Source organism: Hemiscyllium ocellatum, chromosome 15 (genome assembly GCF_020745735.1).
Source record: "Hemiscyllium ocellatum isolate sHemOce1 chromosome 15, sHemOce1.pat.X.cur, whole genome shotgun sequence".
In the NCBI taxonomy this organism is placed as follows: Eukaryota; Metazoa; Chordata; class Chondrichthyes; order Orectolobiformes; family Hemiscylliidae; genus Hemiscyllium; species Hemiscyllium ocellatum.
Window position 1 is genome coordinate 42,287,742 of NC_083415.1, and position 16,878 is coordinate 42,304,619.

At 39.7% G+C, this 16,878-nt stretch overlaps 1 protein-coding gene across 4 annotated transcripts in view; it reads left to right on the forward strand.

The window, feature by feature from the left end:
* The window catches only part of LOC132822963 (DNA (cytosine-5)-methyltransferase 3B-like), a 289,466-nt gene that overhangs the window by 172,529 nt on the left and 100,059 nt on the right, over positions 1 to 16,878 (forward strand). For all 4 annotated transcript variants that reach the window (XM_060836414.1, XM_060836415.1, XM_060836418.1 and 1 more), the window contains one exon: positions 14,351 to 14,430. In XM_060836414.1, the coding sequence (XP_060692397.1) occupies positions 14,351 to 14,430 (80 nt within the window). The remainder of the gene's footprint in view (positions 1 to 14,350; positions 14,431 to 16,878) is intronic.

The window sequence follows — 16,878 nt, forward strand, 5'->3', positions numbered from 1 at the left end:
AAACTCAATCAAGTTTGTGAGACATGATTTCCCACACACAAAATTATGTTGACTATCCCTAATCAGTCCTTGCCTTTCCAAATGCATGTACATCCTGTCCCTCAGGCTACCCTCCAACAAGTTGCCCACCACCAAGGTCAGGCTCACCGGTCTATAGTTCCCTGGCTTGTCCTTACCACCCTTGTTAAACAGTGGCACCACGTTAGTCAACCTCCAGTCTTCTGGCACCTTACCTGTGACTATCAATGATACAAATATCTCAGCAAGATTTATCTAGCTTCCCACAGAGTTCTAGGGTATATCTGATCAGGTCCTGGGGATTTATTCACCTTTATGCATTTCAAGACATCCAGCACTTCCTCCTCTGTAAAATGGACATTTTTCAAGATGTCACCATCTACTTCCCTCCAGTCTATATGACTCCATCCTTCCTCCTCTGGTTCACTTCCTCCCAACCTACATCCGGGATTCCTCTAATGCCCTGCGACACATTGACAGCTTTCAATTTGCAGGCCCTAACCACCTTCTATTCACCATGGATGTGCAATCTCTTTTCCCCTCCATCCCACACCAAGACGGCTTGAAAGCTCTTCGCTTCTTTCTCGAAAAGAGGCCCGAACAATCTCCATCCACCACCACTCTCCTCTGCCTGGCTGAACTTGTTCTCTCTCTCAACAACTTTTCCATCAACTCATCCCATTTTCTCCAAATCAAAGGTGTAGCAATGGGTATACGCATGTGTCCTAGCTAGGCCTGCCTTTTCATGAGGTATGTGGAACACTTCTTGTTCAAGGCCTACCCAGGTCCTCTCCCACAACTGCTTAATCGGTACTAAGCTTTGACAAAGGGTCAGTTAGACTCGAAATGTCAGCTCTTTTCTCTCCTTACAGATGCTGCCAGACCTGCTGAGATTTTCCAGCATTTTCTCTTTTGGTTTCAGATTCCAGCATCCGCAGTAATTTGCTTCTATCTTCCATGTCCTTTTCCACTGTAGGTACTGATGCAAAATACTCATTTAGTATTTCTCCCAGTTTCTGCGGCTCCACACAAAGGTCGCCTTGCTAATCTTTGAGGGGCCCTATTCTCTCCCTAGTTACACTTCTGTCCTTAATGTATTTGTAAAAACTCTTTGGATTCTCCTTAATTCAATTTGCCAAAGCTAACTCATGTCCCTTTTTTAGCCCTCCCGATCCATTTCTATTAATGAATGTGTCCTTTACAACTGGTCATGCTGTAGTTCTAAATCACTCAGTACTACTGTTTCATTACAAAAAGCACTGTTGAAAGCCACTCACTGTCAGTGTTTCCAAAAACTGAAAATATTCTTAGGGTCTGACTATTTTTCAGATTAAGGATATTTTTGGTTTTTGGATAATGAATTTCTGACCTAACTTGGTAAATTATTTAGAATGTGCTTTAGAAAATATTTTTGCTATCACAGTTATGAAAAAAATGCTTATTTCCATGCATTTTATGTTAAGGTTTGATGTGGAGATTATTTTTAAAATTATAGGTGTAAACGTAAAGAAAAGATAATTAAGAGTTAGTTCTGCATTAATTGTATTTCTCTGAAGGTGCATAAATTCAATATTTATTCTTTATTTATTATATATACAACCTGGAAGGTGTAGTAATTTGCCACATACTTGCTAAATATTCCTTTGTGTCTCCAAATAGTTTTTATTTTACAATTACTTTTTTAAAAAGGCCCTTCAAGTTCATAAAAAAGTTTGTAATACTTCTCCTCAAGATGCACAAGAATGATTTACTGATTAATCTCTCATTTCCCTCTGTGAGGAAGTACTTTGCTGCCACCTGGCATCTTGTAGATTATACAGCTGAGATCATGAACTCCATGATGGGGAGTCTTTAGAATGTAATGCAATTGTTTTGCAAGATACTTTGTATTGATGCTATGTTTTATTACAAAGTTGAATTTAAACACATGGATTTCAGATCATCATTAATGACTGTTTTCTTGATCAGGGCTGTTGCCTTTATTCATTTCAAGGAATAGAATCTGGACTCTGAGCTTTCTGAAGATTGACATACAGTTCACAGCAGTTCCGTGGTTTGCACTGCTGCTTTTCAGTGCTGGGGTCCCGGTTTGATTTTAGCTTCAGATTATGTCCGTGTGGAGTTTTCACATTCTCTCCATATCAGCATGGATTTCCTCCTACATTCCAAAGATGTGCAATTTAGGTGGAATAGCCCTGTTAAATTGTCTGTAGTGTCAAGGGATGCATAGGTTAGATGGATTAGTTGTAGGGATAGGTTAGGGGTGTGTAGGATACTCTTCAGTGTCATCAGTGCAGACTCGATGGACCAAATGGCCTCTGTGCGCACTGCAGGTATTCTGTGATTCTGATGCAGACCCATTGGGCAGCACAGTGGTAAGCACTGCTGCCTCACAGCGCCAGAGACCCGGGTTCAATTCCCATCTCAGACGACTGTCTGTGTGGAGCTTGTACATTCTCCCCGTGTCTGAATGGGTTTCCTCCCACAGTTCAAAAATGTGCAGGTTAGGTGAATTGGCTATGCTAAATTGCCCGCAGTGTTAGGTGAAGTGGGGAATGGGTCTGGGTGGGTTGTGCTTCGGCAGGTTGGTGTGGACTTGTTGGGCCTGTAAGTATTCTAAACATTGCATGACATTTTAGTCACACATTATCCTAATTAAATAAGTAGTCCTCATATCTGCAAGTTACCTGCACAACATTGTGTTCCTAGCTGAATATATCTTGAAATTTCTTTTGTTGACTTTAGAAAAGACTGATGAATGAAATCATATTCCCATTGGGATTTAAAATCTACATGTCAGCTGTATATTGCAGTCAGCTGCTGAATTTCATTACCTTTTTACTGCATGATCCACGATATTGCTTTTATTGAGAATTTCCTGTAGAATGAAAACAAAAATCAAATTAAATTCAAATCAAGCTTACAGGGTAAAGGTGTTTTTTTGTCACTATTTGGCAAAAAGGTATCACTTTGTGATAAATCAGAAGGTTGTCTCAAGCTGTGTTGCATTCAAATTTCCCCTACGTAACAACCAAGACATTATTTATATGGAGGGCTTTGTGTCAGAATTTCCTCTTATCTCAGAAAAGATTGCTGCTGATGTAGGTGTTATAAATTATGGCCTTGTTCTAACATTTGAGAGCACTGCTGTAATCCAGAGTTTGAAATACTGAATGCTATTTGGATTAGAATGCTAGTTCAATTATAATGGTAGGATTAGATGAGAGTAGTACTGACAGATCAGCTTTTTTAAAATGCATATGTCATTGTTTGACGAGAGGCTGTTTCATTGTCAGTCTGCACTGACAGCCTAAGAGTAATTTGTAATATATTTTGAGAGCAAGAGTTAGAACAATACTATATCTATTCTTGCAACAAGATGTATAATTGTAAGACACTTCTCAAGAAATGTATAATAAAATATATGTACATTTGCTTTTTTTTTCCAGATTAATCTGTATTTTTAAAGCTAAGGTTTGAGGTGCTTTCCAAAAGTCTGTGGTATCACATTCGAAATAGCAGAAACACAAATAGCTCAGACAGTCTGTGAAAGTGTAACAGAAGGAATAACACGCTAGATGGAAGTATCCCAGAATTAATAAAGGAGACTATGGAAATATTCGTGGATATAGCATTGGCTGCAAGATTGTTACAAAGAGAATAATGTTGACTTTGGACATACACAACAGGCTGTATCACAGCCATATATAACAGACATATATAACAGAGAGTATCACTGAGGTTGAAGGTGATTTTGGCAGTGTCATTGGAATGAAAATAGGTTACAGAAATATTTTAATCAAATTAAAAAAGGCCATGAAGAAAAATCACCAAAGTTAGCAGAGGCCATAAAAGTATCATAGAAGAGAATGAGAGGCTGTGAGACTCTCAGACAACATACTAAAGGCTATCACTGTGGCCTGAATTTTATGACCGGGATGGCAGATGGGAATGGGGTTAAAATTGGACATGGAATGTCATACTCATGTTAAGAGGCCAATAACTGAACACTTAAGGGTTTCATCCCACCACTACTGAATTCTCCCCGACAGCGGAAAAGCCAACACCAAGTGTCCACACTGCCCAGTAAAGCCTTATGGGGCTGGGACAAGGTAGGGAAGTACCTTTTGACCTGCTGTTTGCTCTAAGAGACACCCCAATATGTCCAACATAATCTCTTTCTCCCCTACAACCTCACACTCCTCCTAATTGTACTTCTGTTCCTACCCTGTATTGCTTGTCCTTGTTAAACTACATTTTGTGGAGTTTTGCCTTCTATGTCTGACTCGACTATTACTGTTTGACTTCCAAATCTGATACATTGCATTTCTTTCAATGGCTCATGATCTGTCTCAAGAGATCACTCCCAGACCCACTATTTACAGAATCAAAGAAATGTCATGATGCAGAAACATTCCACCCATCAGCTCACACTGCATTTTCCTACTATCTGTCTTTGTACTTTGTGTTTCCAATCCATAGACCTATCTCCTGCTACTCATCCTGTACATGCATTTAGCTTTTACGTTTTTCAATGGCCTTCTCTGCCATACTTACCATCGTGGCAAAAGTGAGTACTGCAATCAAGATTAGAGTGGTGCTGGAAAAGCACAGCAGATCAGGCAGCATCCAAGGAGCAGGAAAATCGATGCTTTGGGCAAATACCCTTCAGCAGGACATACTTACCATTGTATTTACCCATTGACTAGCCCTTCTAGGAAATATTTGACTTTTGCACCCACTTTTGGCAGTTGTCCTTTGAGACCAGTGGCCTTATATTGGCCATCAGAACTGATCTGTCCATTATCAGACAAACTGTCATTTGTGGTAGTTTGATCCTTATGGTTTTGCAATGTTTTTTTCAATAGTTCGTGATCTGTCTCAGGCACATTCGCTCCCAAACCCACTGTTTACAGAATCGGAGTTTCACCATTGCTCTGTATAACTGAAGCATAATCTCACTACTTTTGTATTAATTTCCCTTCATGATAAAATAATTTTTATTAGCTTTCCTATTATTTGCTGCATCTTAATACTAAACTTTTGCAATTCATGCACAAGGAGGCCTGGATCCATGTGCATTTCAGACCTCTGCAATCTCCAACCATGGACGGAATCCTGAGAGACAGGATGTACATGTATTTGGAAAAGCAATGACTGATTAGGGATAGTCAACATGGCTTTGTGCGTGGGAAATCATGTCTCACAAACTTGATTGAAGTAACAGAGGATTGATAAGGGCAGAGCGGTGGACGTGATTTATGTGGACTTCAGTAAGGTGTTTGACAGTGTTCCCATGGTAGACTGGTTAGCAAGGTTAGATCTCACGCAATACAGGGAGAACTAGCCATTTGGATACAGAACTGGCTCAAAGGTAGAAGACAGAGGGTGGTGGTGGAGGGTTGTTTTTCAGACTGGAGGCCTGTGACCAGTGGAGTGCCACAAGGATCAGTGCTGAGTTCACTACTTTTCATCATTTATATAACGATTTAGATGTGAGCATAAGAGGTATAGTTATTATGTTTGCAGATGACACCAAAATTGGAGGTGTAGCGGACAGCAAAGAAGGTTACCTCAGATTACAATGGGATCTTGATCAGATGGGCCAGTGGGCTGAGGAGTGGCAGATGGAGTTTAATTTAGATAAATGCATGGTGGTGCATTTTGGGAAAGCAAATCTTAGCAGGAGTTGTACACTTAATGGTAAGGTCCTCGAGAGTTGTTGAACAAAGAGACCTTGGAGTGCAGATTCATAGCTTTTTGAAAATGGAGCCGCAGGTAGATAGGATAGTGAAGAAGGCATTTAGTATGCTTTCCTTTATTAGTCAGAGTATTGAGTACAGGAGTTGAGAGGTCATGTAGCTGCTGTACCTGTACCTGACATTGGTTAGGCCACTGTTGGAATATTGCATGCAATTCTGGTCTCCTTCCTATTGGAAGGATGTTGTGAAACTTGAAAGGGTTCAGAAAAGATTTACAAGGATGTTGCCAGGGTTGGAGGATTTGAGCTATAGAGAGAGGCTGAACAGGCTGGGGCTATTTTCCCTGGAGCGTTGGAGGCTGAAGGATGACCTTATAGAGGTTTATAAAATCTTGAGGGGCATGGATAGGATAAATAGACAAAGTCTTTTCCCTGGGGTGGGGGAATCCAGAACTAGAGGGCATAGGTTTAGGGTGAGAGGGGAAAGATATAAAATAAACCTAAGGGGCAACTTTTTCATGCAGAGGGTGATACGTGTATGGAATGAGCTGCCAGAGGAAGTGGTAGAGGCTAGTGCAATTGCAACGTTTAAAAGGCACCTGGATAGTATATGAATAAGGTTTGGAGGGATGTGGGCCGGGTGCTAGCAGGTGGGACTAGATTGGGTTGGGATAGCTGGTCAGCATGGGTGAGTTGGATCGAGTGGTCTGTTTCCATGCTGTACATCTCTATGAATCTGTATGCTTTTTCATTTTTCCTACCAAAGTTTCCTACTTGAAATTTTCCTACATTACAGCTCACTTGCTACATCTTTGTCCTTGCATTTAAAGTATCAATAACTTTTTGTAACCCCCTCTGTCTTTTTCATCTTTCCTAAGTAAATTTATGTTGTCAGCAAATTTGGCAAATATATCTTCCATCCCTTCATCCATGTCATTTAGATAAATTTTGGACAGTTGAGATTTCAGCACCAGTCTCTATGACACACCACTCATGATATCTTACTGGATTGAAAAATACCCATTCATATCTATTCTGTATTACCTGCTAAATAGTTAATTTCTGTCCATGCCAATGTGCTACCTCTGACAGCATGTGCTTTCACTTTCCTCAATGAGACACTTTGACAAATGCCTTCCAAAAATATAAATACAGGGCATCGACTGTTTCCCTTTTATCCACAACATGTTTTAACTTGTAATATAACTCCAGTCTATTGGTCAAACTCTGCCTGATATCTTGAATTTCTCTAAGTGTCCTGCTATAAATTATTAAATAAACTTCTTGTGATAGATTATACACTAACGTCTGTAGTTTCCTGCTTTTTGTCTTCCTCCCTTTTTGAATAAAGAAGCTATATTCACTCCAATGTGACGGTATCTTCCCTGCATCAAGGGAATTTTGAAAACTTAAAATGTATCAACTGTCTCACTAGTCACTACTTCTAAATTCTTAGTATGATGTCCATCAGCACTTGGGCATTTGTCAGGCTACAGTTCCAATAATTTATTCAGTACCACTTCTCCAGTGTTTGTGATTTTCCGGAGTTCCTCTCCCATCCCTTCTGCTTCTTGATTTATCAGTGTTTCTGGTATATTGCTTATTTCCTGTATAATGAAGACTTGCAAATTACCACATATAATGGAACTTTTCTTCATTGTTGAAATATCTCCCTAAATGTCTGAAATTATATTTCCAGTGATCTATCCTTTGACCAAGTTTGCCAATTCTCTTTTGTCAGTTCTGCTTCGATGCCCTCAAAACTGCCCTTGATTCAATTTTAGAAATAGTCTCAGACTCACTCCTCTCTCCATGAAACTGAAAATAATATTCATTCATATTTTGGTCCTGTCTATTTCAGGGCACTTTCATTATGAAATCATAAATTAATCATAACTTATTGCATGATACTACTAATATAGCCTGTTTTCTGGTTGGCACCAATATGTGCTGTTCTAAGAGGTTATGCTGAAAATATTCTGTGAACTTCTCTTTCAGGTTATTTTTGCCAGTCTGACCTTTCCCTGTGAATTTGTTAAAGTCTCCCATGATTATTTCTGTGCTTTTCTGACAACCTCTTGGTAGTTCTTCTTTTGTGCTGGACCCTACTATGTGGTTACCCGACTCCCACAAGTGACTCCTTACCTTTCATCATTCTAATTCTAACCAAACTGTTTCTATACCTTGGTATCTTAAACTTAGGTCTTCTTTCTTTATCGTGCTAATATCATGAACTAACAGATCCACTACTCCACCTTTTTCTAATATCCTGTGATTCTTAAATGTTCTATACCTTCAAGATTCATCCTGTAGCCATGTCTTTGTAATAGTAGCTAGATTGTCCTTACTCATTTCTATTTGCATTCTCAGCTCATTCACTTTGTTTTGAATATGATGTGCATTCGGGTAGAGTCTTCAGTTTTATCATTTCGCCTTCTTTGTAAATTTTAGCCTAATCGATTGGTTGACTCAAGTTCCTATTTTCTAACCCTTCCTGCTGCAGTGTGTTTATAATTTCCTGTATTGATACCTTTATCTTTGGTCTTGACTCTATTCATTGACATACCACAACATCTCTAATTGGATCCCTTATACCCTGTACTCAATTTAAAGTCTTTTAAAGAGCCCAGGTAAGTATTCTCCCTCTGGTGCATCGCATTGGCTGCTGATGAGTCTTCAGCTCATTAAGATTGAGTCAAAGCTACTTGAACTTCAAACACTTGTTGTAGGCGTGTTTGTTCTCATTCAAACTTGTATCTAGTAACTCCCACATGCTGCAACAGTAACAAATCACCATCTTCAATGTGATTTAAGGAATTGCTTACTTATGTATTCAGCTGTATAATTAGTTATGTTTTTTATATATTTATTAGCCTTACCACCACTTCCTATGCATTTTTGGAACTTAGGAATAAAATAAACTTTAATCACTTTGGAGGCACTTAGCAATTAATCAGTTTCTTTTCTTGTAGCAGAGTGAGAATCAATTCCTGGAGGCTGGTAAACTTAACGTAAAAGTTCTGACTCGCAGAATCACATTCTGATACTCCATTGTAAGTCACACTCATGTGCTTAGCCACACTAATTTGATTAGTTTTATGTGCTTCTAACACCAGAGACCTATTTGCCTCAATTGACGAAGATCCACTTTCAGCCGACTCTTAATTAAGTTGCTCTTTCACTGGAACCCTTGAAGGAAGTCCTGCTTTCATCTGGCAACTACAGAATGTAAACAATAGTTTGACCTTTCTAGTGCTGATTACAAGCTAAATTTGATTTGTACAAAATAGAAATTTAGACTTCTTTTTAACCCAACAACTGCACACTCTCAGTTATAGGTCAAACAGAGCTTGTTAGATGAATTTACAGGCAATTTAAATCAACCTGTTCAGAGAAGATGGTGATGAGCTGCCTTCTTGAACCACTGTAGTCCACATACTGTAGGTTGCTCCACAATGCCCTCAGGGAGGGAACTCCAGGAATTTGATCCACTAACAGTGAAGGAATGGTGATACAGTGGTCATGGGTTTGGAAACTGCTGTCTCGGGATCTTAGGTGACTTTCTACCAAGACTTTCTGGGGGCCTTGTAGATAGTACACACTGCTGCAACTGAGTGTTGGCGGTGGAGGAGGGAGTGGTTATTTGTGGATGCAGTGCTGATCAAGTAGGTTGCTTGTTCTGGATGACGACAAGTGTTATTGGAGCTGCACCCATCTCGGCAAGTGTAGAGTTCACACTTGTGCCTTGTAGATGGCAAACAGGCTTTGGGGAGTCAGGAGGTAAGTTACTCGCTGCAGTATTCCTAGCCTGTGACCTGCTTTTACAGCCATTGTATTTATGTGGTGAGTCCACTGAGTTTCTGATTCATGGCAACCCCCATGGTATTGGTAGAGGGAGAATTAGTCATAGTAACACCATTGAATGTCAATAGACAGTACATAAATTGTCTCTTATTGGAGATGGTCGTTATCTTGCATTTGTGTGGCACAAATATTACTTGCCCCTTGTCAGCTCAAGCTTGGATATTGACCAGATCTTGTCACATTTCAACATGGACTGCTTCAGAATCTGAGGAGTCACAACTGGTGCTGAACATTGTGAAATCATGAACGAGCATCACTACTTCTAGTTCAAGTCCCACTTGCTCCAGAAGTGTGTAACAACTCTCTGAACAGGTTGAACAGTAAAATAAGTTAAATAAATTTTAAAAAATCACCATGATGAGCTCCAGCAGGTATGTCCAGGAACTGAAATGACTGACCTTGAACAAACATGACCATCTTCCTATGTACCAAGTATAACTTCAACCACCCTGGAGAGTTTGCCCCCAATATCCATTGATTCCAGTTTTGCTAGGGCTCCTTAATGCCACCATCATTCGAAGGCAGCTTTGATGTCGAGGGCTGCCAGTTTCACCTCACCTCTGGAATTCAGCTCTTTTGTCTGTTTTTGAACCAAGTCTGCAATAAAGTTAGGAGTTGAGTGGCCCTGGCTGAACCCAAACTGGGCATCACTGAGCAGGTTATTGCTGAGCAGGAGCTATTGATCGCTCTGTTGAAGACATTTTCCATCACTGTACTGATGATCAAAAATAGACTGATGGGGCTGTAATTAGTCTGGTTGGATTTTTGTGTTCAGGACATACTTGGGCAATTTTCCACATTGTTGGATAGATTCCAGTGTTGAAATTTTACTGGAAGAGTATGATTAGGGAAGTAGCAATTTCTCGAAAACAAGTCTTCAGTATTAATGCAGAAATGTTGTCAGCCTTTGCATTTCCAACTGTTTTTTGAGATCGCGTGAAGTGAATAGAATTGGCTGAAGCCTGGTTCTGTAATGCTGAGGACCATTGGAGGAGACCGAGATGGATCATCCACTTGGCACTTCTGATTGAAGATTGCTTCACTTTTTTTTACACTGATGTGCTGGGCTCTTCCATCATTGAGGATGGGGATATTGTGGAGCCACCTCCTCCAGCAAATTGTTTAATTGTCCATCACCATTCACAACTGGATGTTACACGCCTGCAGATCTTAGATTGTGGGCTCGCTTTGCTCTGTTTCTCTTGCTGTTTGGCGTACCAGTAGTCCTTTTTTTTGTAGCTTCATCAGGTTGACTCCTCATTTTAAGGTGTGGCTGGTGCTACTCCTGGTATGCCCTTTGCACTTTCCATTGATTCAGGGTTGAATCCCTATCTTGGTAATAATGGATGAGTTGAGGGTATGCTGGGCCATGAGGTTGCAGATTGTGCTGGAGTACAATTCTGATGCTGTTGATGGCACACAGTGCTACATGGATGCCCAGTCTTGAGTAACTAGATCTGTTTGAAATCTGTGTCAGTGCCACACAACATATTGGAGGGTATTCTCAATGTGAAGGCAGGACTCTGTCTCCACAAGGATTGTGTGGGGGAACTCTTACAGATGCGGTCATGGAGAAATGCGTCTTCAGCAGGCTGATTGGTAAGGGTGAGGTCAAAAATGTTTTTCCTTTGTTGGTTCCCTCACCACCTGCTGCAGACCAGCCAAGCACTTAATGTCCTTTAAGACTTTTATCAGTAGTGCTGCTGCTGGACCACTCTTGATGGTGGACATTGAATTCCCCCACTCAGTACATTTTATGCCATTGCCATCCTCAGTACTTCCTCCAATATTGCTCAACATAGAGGAGTGCTGATTTATTAGCGGGCGTAGGATAATATGTAGTATTCAGCAGGAATTTTCTTTGCCCATGTTTAATCTGAAGCCATGAGACTTCATGGGGTCCAGAATCCATTTTGAGGACTCCTAGGGCAGATCCTTCCCAACTGTACACCACTGTGCTGCCACCTCTGCTGAATTTGTCTAGTTGGTGGGACCATACGTATCCATGGATGGTAACAGTGGTGTCAGGGACATCATCTGTGAAGTATGATTCTGTGAGTATGACTACATCAGGATGTTACTTGACTAGTTTGTGAGACACTCCTCCCAATTTTGGCACTAGCCCCCAGATGTTAGTAAGGAGAACTTTACAGGGTCAACAGGGTTGTTTGCATTTTTTCTTTTCTGATGCCTAGGTCGCTGCCGAGTAGTTTGCCAGTTTCGTTTCTTCGTTGAGACTTCACGTCGATTGATACAACTGAGTAACTGGCTCGGCCATTTCAGATGGCAAGTGTGCGTCAACCACATTGCTGTTGGTCTGGTCATATTTAGGCCAGACCAGGTGAGGATGGCAGATTTCCTCCCTTGAACAACAGTTGTGAGCCAGATGGGATTTTCCAACGATTGATGATGGTTTCATGATCAGCAGTAGATTCTTAATTCCAGAGTTCTTTTTATTGAATTCAGATTCCACCATCTATTGTGGTAGGATTCAAACTGAGTTCCAAGAAAATTAGCTGAGTTTCTGGAATAATAGGAGTCGGGAGTGTGATGCTGGAAAAGCACAGCAGATCAGGCAGCATCTGAGGAGCAGGTGAATTGAATTGTATTTCGCAATTCCTGATGTAGGGCCTATGCCCGAAAAGTCAGTTCTGTTCCTCAGATGCTGTCTGACCTGCTGTGTTTTTCCAGCACTACACTCTCTACTCTGAATTAGTAATCTAGCGACATCAACACCTTCACCTCCCCCTAAACACAAAAGGCCTAGTTAACTCTCTTAATGAGCTGTTTTGGGTAAAACACTACTACTTGTTAAGAAATCTCAAGTACCAAAACAATTATTAAATTTTATTGCTTGTAACAGATAAAATAAGACCCCTTAAGAAACCATGTTAAGCCCCACATCTCAACTTGCTTTTACCCAAATTATGGAGGAATTTAGCTGCGATTCCAACCAACAATGTCTGTCTCTGATGTTCAAGGTTTGATCCTTGTGCAGTGATGTCCTTTGCAGTTCCGCTCAGGGAGAGTTCTAGAGTTGCTTTCTTCTACAGTTTTTCTGTCCTTCAGATCTATGGGATAACATATTGATGATCTTTTAGATTTTTTAATCCAAAATATTGCAAGTCTGCAGCTTGCTGCCTTATCAGAAATAGCTTTTTCTGTTCCTTGTTATATTAGCATTAACTGTTTGAAGACACAACTTTCCTGTGATTAACTCGTTAAATTCTTCTGCAGGGAAACCTATTCCCCTTGTGGTACAAAGCAACAAGTTATCAAACAGGTGTCAAAACTGTTTTATTCATGTAGCTTTGAATCCCTCTTTCTCCAGACATGGCTGGTTGCTTTCAATTCCTTCAAAAGTTTGTCCTTGTCCTTTAATAGTTTATTCCAGACGGAGTTGCTGCTGACCCCTTGTGTGCAACAGTTTGTCCTTATTGAATCTTTCAATCTATGAACAGTAATGAATTTTCTGAATTTTGCACTATCACAGACCATTGATTTTCAGCTCGTTCTTAATTAAGCTACTCTTTCACTGACATTATCGAAATAAATCTGCTTTACGGCTGGCAACTGCATGACTTAAATGTAGATTTCATTTTAATGCTAGCTACAAGCTAAAAACTAAATTAAATTTGTACAAAATGACAATAGACTTTCTTACCGCCATTTGCCAATTCTGACTGCCACAGAGTTCAGTGTTTGGTCTTCCCTTAAAGAAAGCTTTTTTTAAAAAAAACTATCAACATTTTAATGTTTTTCTGTTGAATAGAAGGGATAATAACTTGTAAAACCTATTCGTATACTTGAGAGATGGTGCAGTTTAACAGTAGAAAGCAAATAAAAATTCTGATATATCCATATTAAATAGCATTTCCTCAAAAGAAAGACAATAGATTTTTGCCCTTTTCCAACCCAGAAAATCAAAAAGTAATTTATGGTCAGAGTAAGTAGCGTAGAGTAGAGAGAGTAGAGTCGCTTTTATTTGTCATTTCTATCATATACAACTGATAGAGTAAAACGAGACACGTTCCCCCAGGACTGAGGGTGCTGCATGGACAGTGCAAAGTGACTCTAGATATGATAACTGGCATCTAAATTTCCAGTTTCAGACAAAGAAAATACATTCACATAGCTTGTTTCATACCTGAGTGGAGATTAGATTTAACACTTTCAAAACCAATTTTTCAGTTCACTGGATTTACATTGTTATCTATTGGTGAGATCAGCATATTTCAGTTATGGAATTCTACATCCTGTTTATCTGACTGACATATAGCTGTCATTGGAATGTCATCATTGAATTCGGTTGTAATAAGCCCATTCACAAATGCCTAGTGACTGAAGTGTGTTTTTGCAGAGTGTCTTGCATCAAAGTAGAGTTGAAGGTTAAACCAACTTGTGATTTTAACCTTCAGTGGAAAGTCAAATTAGGTGAGACTGAAATCGACAATTATCCTAATCTTATCAGCTTCTCAACTGCGGAAAAATTCAAAATGAGTTCCCAACTTCTGTTGGAATATTGACATCAACAGGATGATGAAGTTACCTTGGAGACAGTGCCAGCTGTTGATTTTTATAAAATATAAAGGATCCTTGTTAAACTTTAGTCAAAGTGCTGCTCCTTCGCCAGATGAAGTGACTTATGACTTTGTCCATCCTAGTCCAACATTGTATCCCGACATCATTGTTAAACTTTAGATGTGAGTAGTTACGGTAGTATAGTTGATGCATTATTTTAATACATGACTTTTTTTTTAATATTAGAATTCTGCCTTGCCTGTGGAAGCATAAGAGTCAGCACTTTCCATCCACTATTTGAAGGTGGTCTGTGTCCTATTTGCAAGGTGAGTGTGTTTCGCCTGTTCAAATACATGAATAAGCAATAGCTTTTCCAGTTCATAAAGCTTTATAAACGAATTTGTCAAACTTGTGTCAACCTTATGGCATACATCAAGCAGGTTTTCTAAAAAGAAAAAGAATACATATTCTTTTCTTTGTTTTTAATATCCCTCCGAAGGCAGTAGCACATGTGAGGGTCGAGGGATCAAATTTCATATTGTTGTGTGTTATTGTCATTGGCTTTATTCTTTCTGTTGCATTGACTATTCACAGCATGCACATTTCCAAAAGGTTTTTGATTGTGATTCCAACCACCAATCCCCTTCCCTTCCATGTCACCAACTTTGCCCTGAGGATGCTGAGATTAAATATGGCATTCCTCAACCTCACCTGCTTCTGGGTTGAAATCAGGCAGTAACAAGACACACTGAGAGCATTACTGTTTTACAGATGAGTAAGGTAACTTCTGATCTTCACTGTCTGAGAAGCAATCCTGTGTTGTGGACCTGGCCATTTCTTGTTGAAAGCACATGATTTAAATCAATTGCAAAAAATTAGGTGTTTTCAAAAAAACAGTGATCCACTCTGGATTATAGTCTAGATGCTGAAGAAAAATTCTTTATCCCAATTCACCAATTGGGTTATCTGGACACCTGATTAATATTGTGCTCAAATTATACTTTCACCAAAGATTCGCTGAAAGCAGTTTCATGTTAAAGAAATTATCCAGTAAGATAATTTGAGACGTTTACAAATTAGAGTTTTGACTGATGTTGTAATCTGTGCATATTGGCATCAAATCATACCCAGCAGATTCCACCCACCAGTGCTATTATTATCACTACAACATCATTAGCATGCACTGTTTCAAAATGAACATTTGTCTTTCTTTAGACTGGTAACAGCCAAAGAATCTTTGATTTCTAAGGTTGCATTCAGAAATTTACCATTACTAATAACTAATATTTGCTAATGCTATTCACATATTTACTTTGACCATTATCATTTGGAGAAATTTATGTTTAGAATATTTGAAATATTCTTAAATTGTCTGTATATTATGCATGGACATAAAATTCTTGTTATAATACCAAATACATTCAAACTCAACAGCACAGCTCTGCAGTGATCTAAGTGACAGTAATGATCACAATAATGTAAATTCAGCGAAACTTTTCTTCCTATTGATTTTAATAAGATGGTTTTACTATAAAACAAAATTGTAGCAATACTGTGCTATAATTTTGTGGGACATTAGTGTTGTAAAACATGACATGTGATGTACATAAACCAGAAATATTTACAACAGGCAGACTGCTATACTGTGGCAGGCACAAAAACACAATGCTTCAATATTTGGTTAAATCATCTGAGATATTTCGTAATTCTGTGAAGTTGTATAGAAAGATTTTCTGATTCTGGAAAGATTTTCTCCTTCCTCCTTTTCTCACCAGTTTGCATGCCACTTACTTTGTTCAAGAAAGGGAGTAGGGATAGCCCTAGTAACTATAGGCCAGTGAGTCTGACTTCAGTGGTGGGCAAAGTCTTAGAGAGAATGGTAAGGGATAAGATTTATGAACATCTGGGTAGGAATAACGTGATCAGGGATAGCCAGCATGGTTTTGTGAAGGGCAGGTCGTGCCTCACAAACCTTATTGAGTTCTTTGAGAAGGTGACTAAGGAAGTGGATGAAGGTAAAGCAGTAGATGTTGTGTATATGGATTTTAGTAAGGCGTTCGATAAGGTTCCCCATGGTAGGCTAATGCTAAAACTACGGAGGTATGGCATTGAGGATACATTAGAGGTTTGGATTAGGAATTGGCTGGCTGGAAGGAGACAGAGGGTAGTAGTTGATGGATTATGTTCATCTTGGAGCGCAGTTACTAGCGGTGTACCACAAGGATCTGTTTTGGGACCATTGCTTTTTGTTATCTTTATAAATGATCTAGAGGAAGGACTTGAAAGCTGGGTAAGCAAGTTTGCGGATGACACAAAAGTCGGTGGAGTTGTGGATAGTGAGGAAGGAAGTGGTAGGTTACAGCGGGATATAGATAAGTTGCAGAGCTGGGCGGAAATGTGGCAAATGGAATTCAATGTAGCTAAGTGCGAAGTCGTTCACTTTGGTAGGAATAACAAGATGATGGATTACTGGGCTAATGGTAGGCTACTTGGTAGTGTGGATGAGCAGAGGGATCTTGGTGTCTATGTACACAGATCTCTGAAAGTTGCCACCCAGGTAAATAGTGCTGTGAGGAAGGCATATGGTGTACTGGGCTTTATTGGCAGAGGAATTGAGTTCCGGAGTCCTGAGGTCATGTTGCAGTTGTATAAGACTCTGGTGAGGCCTCATCTGGAGTATTGTGTGCAGTTTTGGTCGCCATACTATAGGAAGGATGTGGAAGCTTTAGAACGAGTGCAGAGGAGGTTTACCAGGATGTTGCCTGGAATGGTAG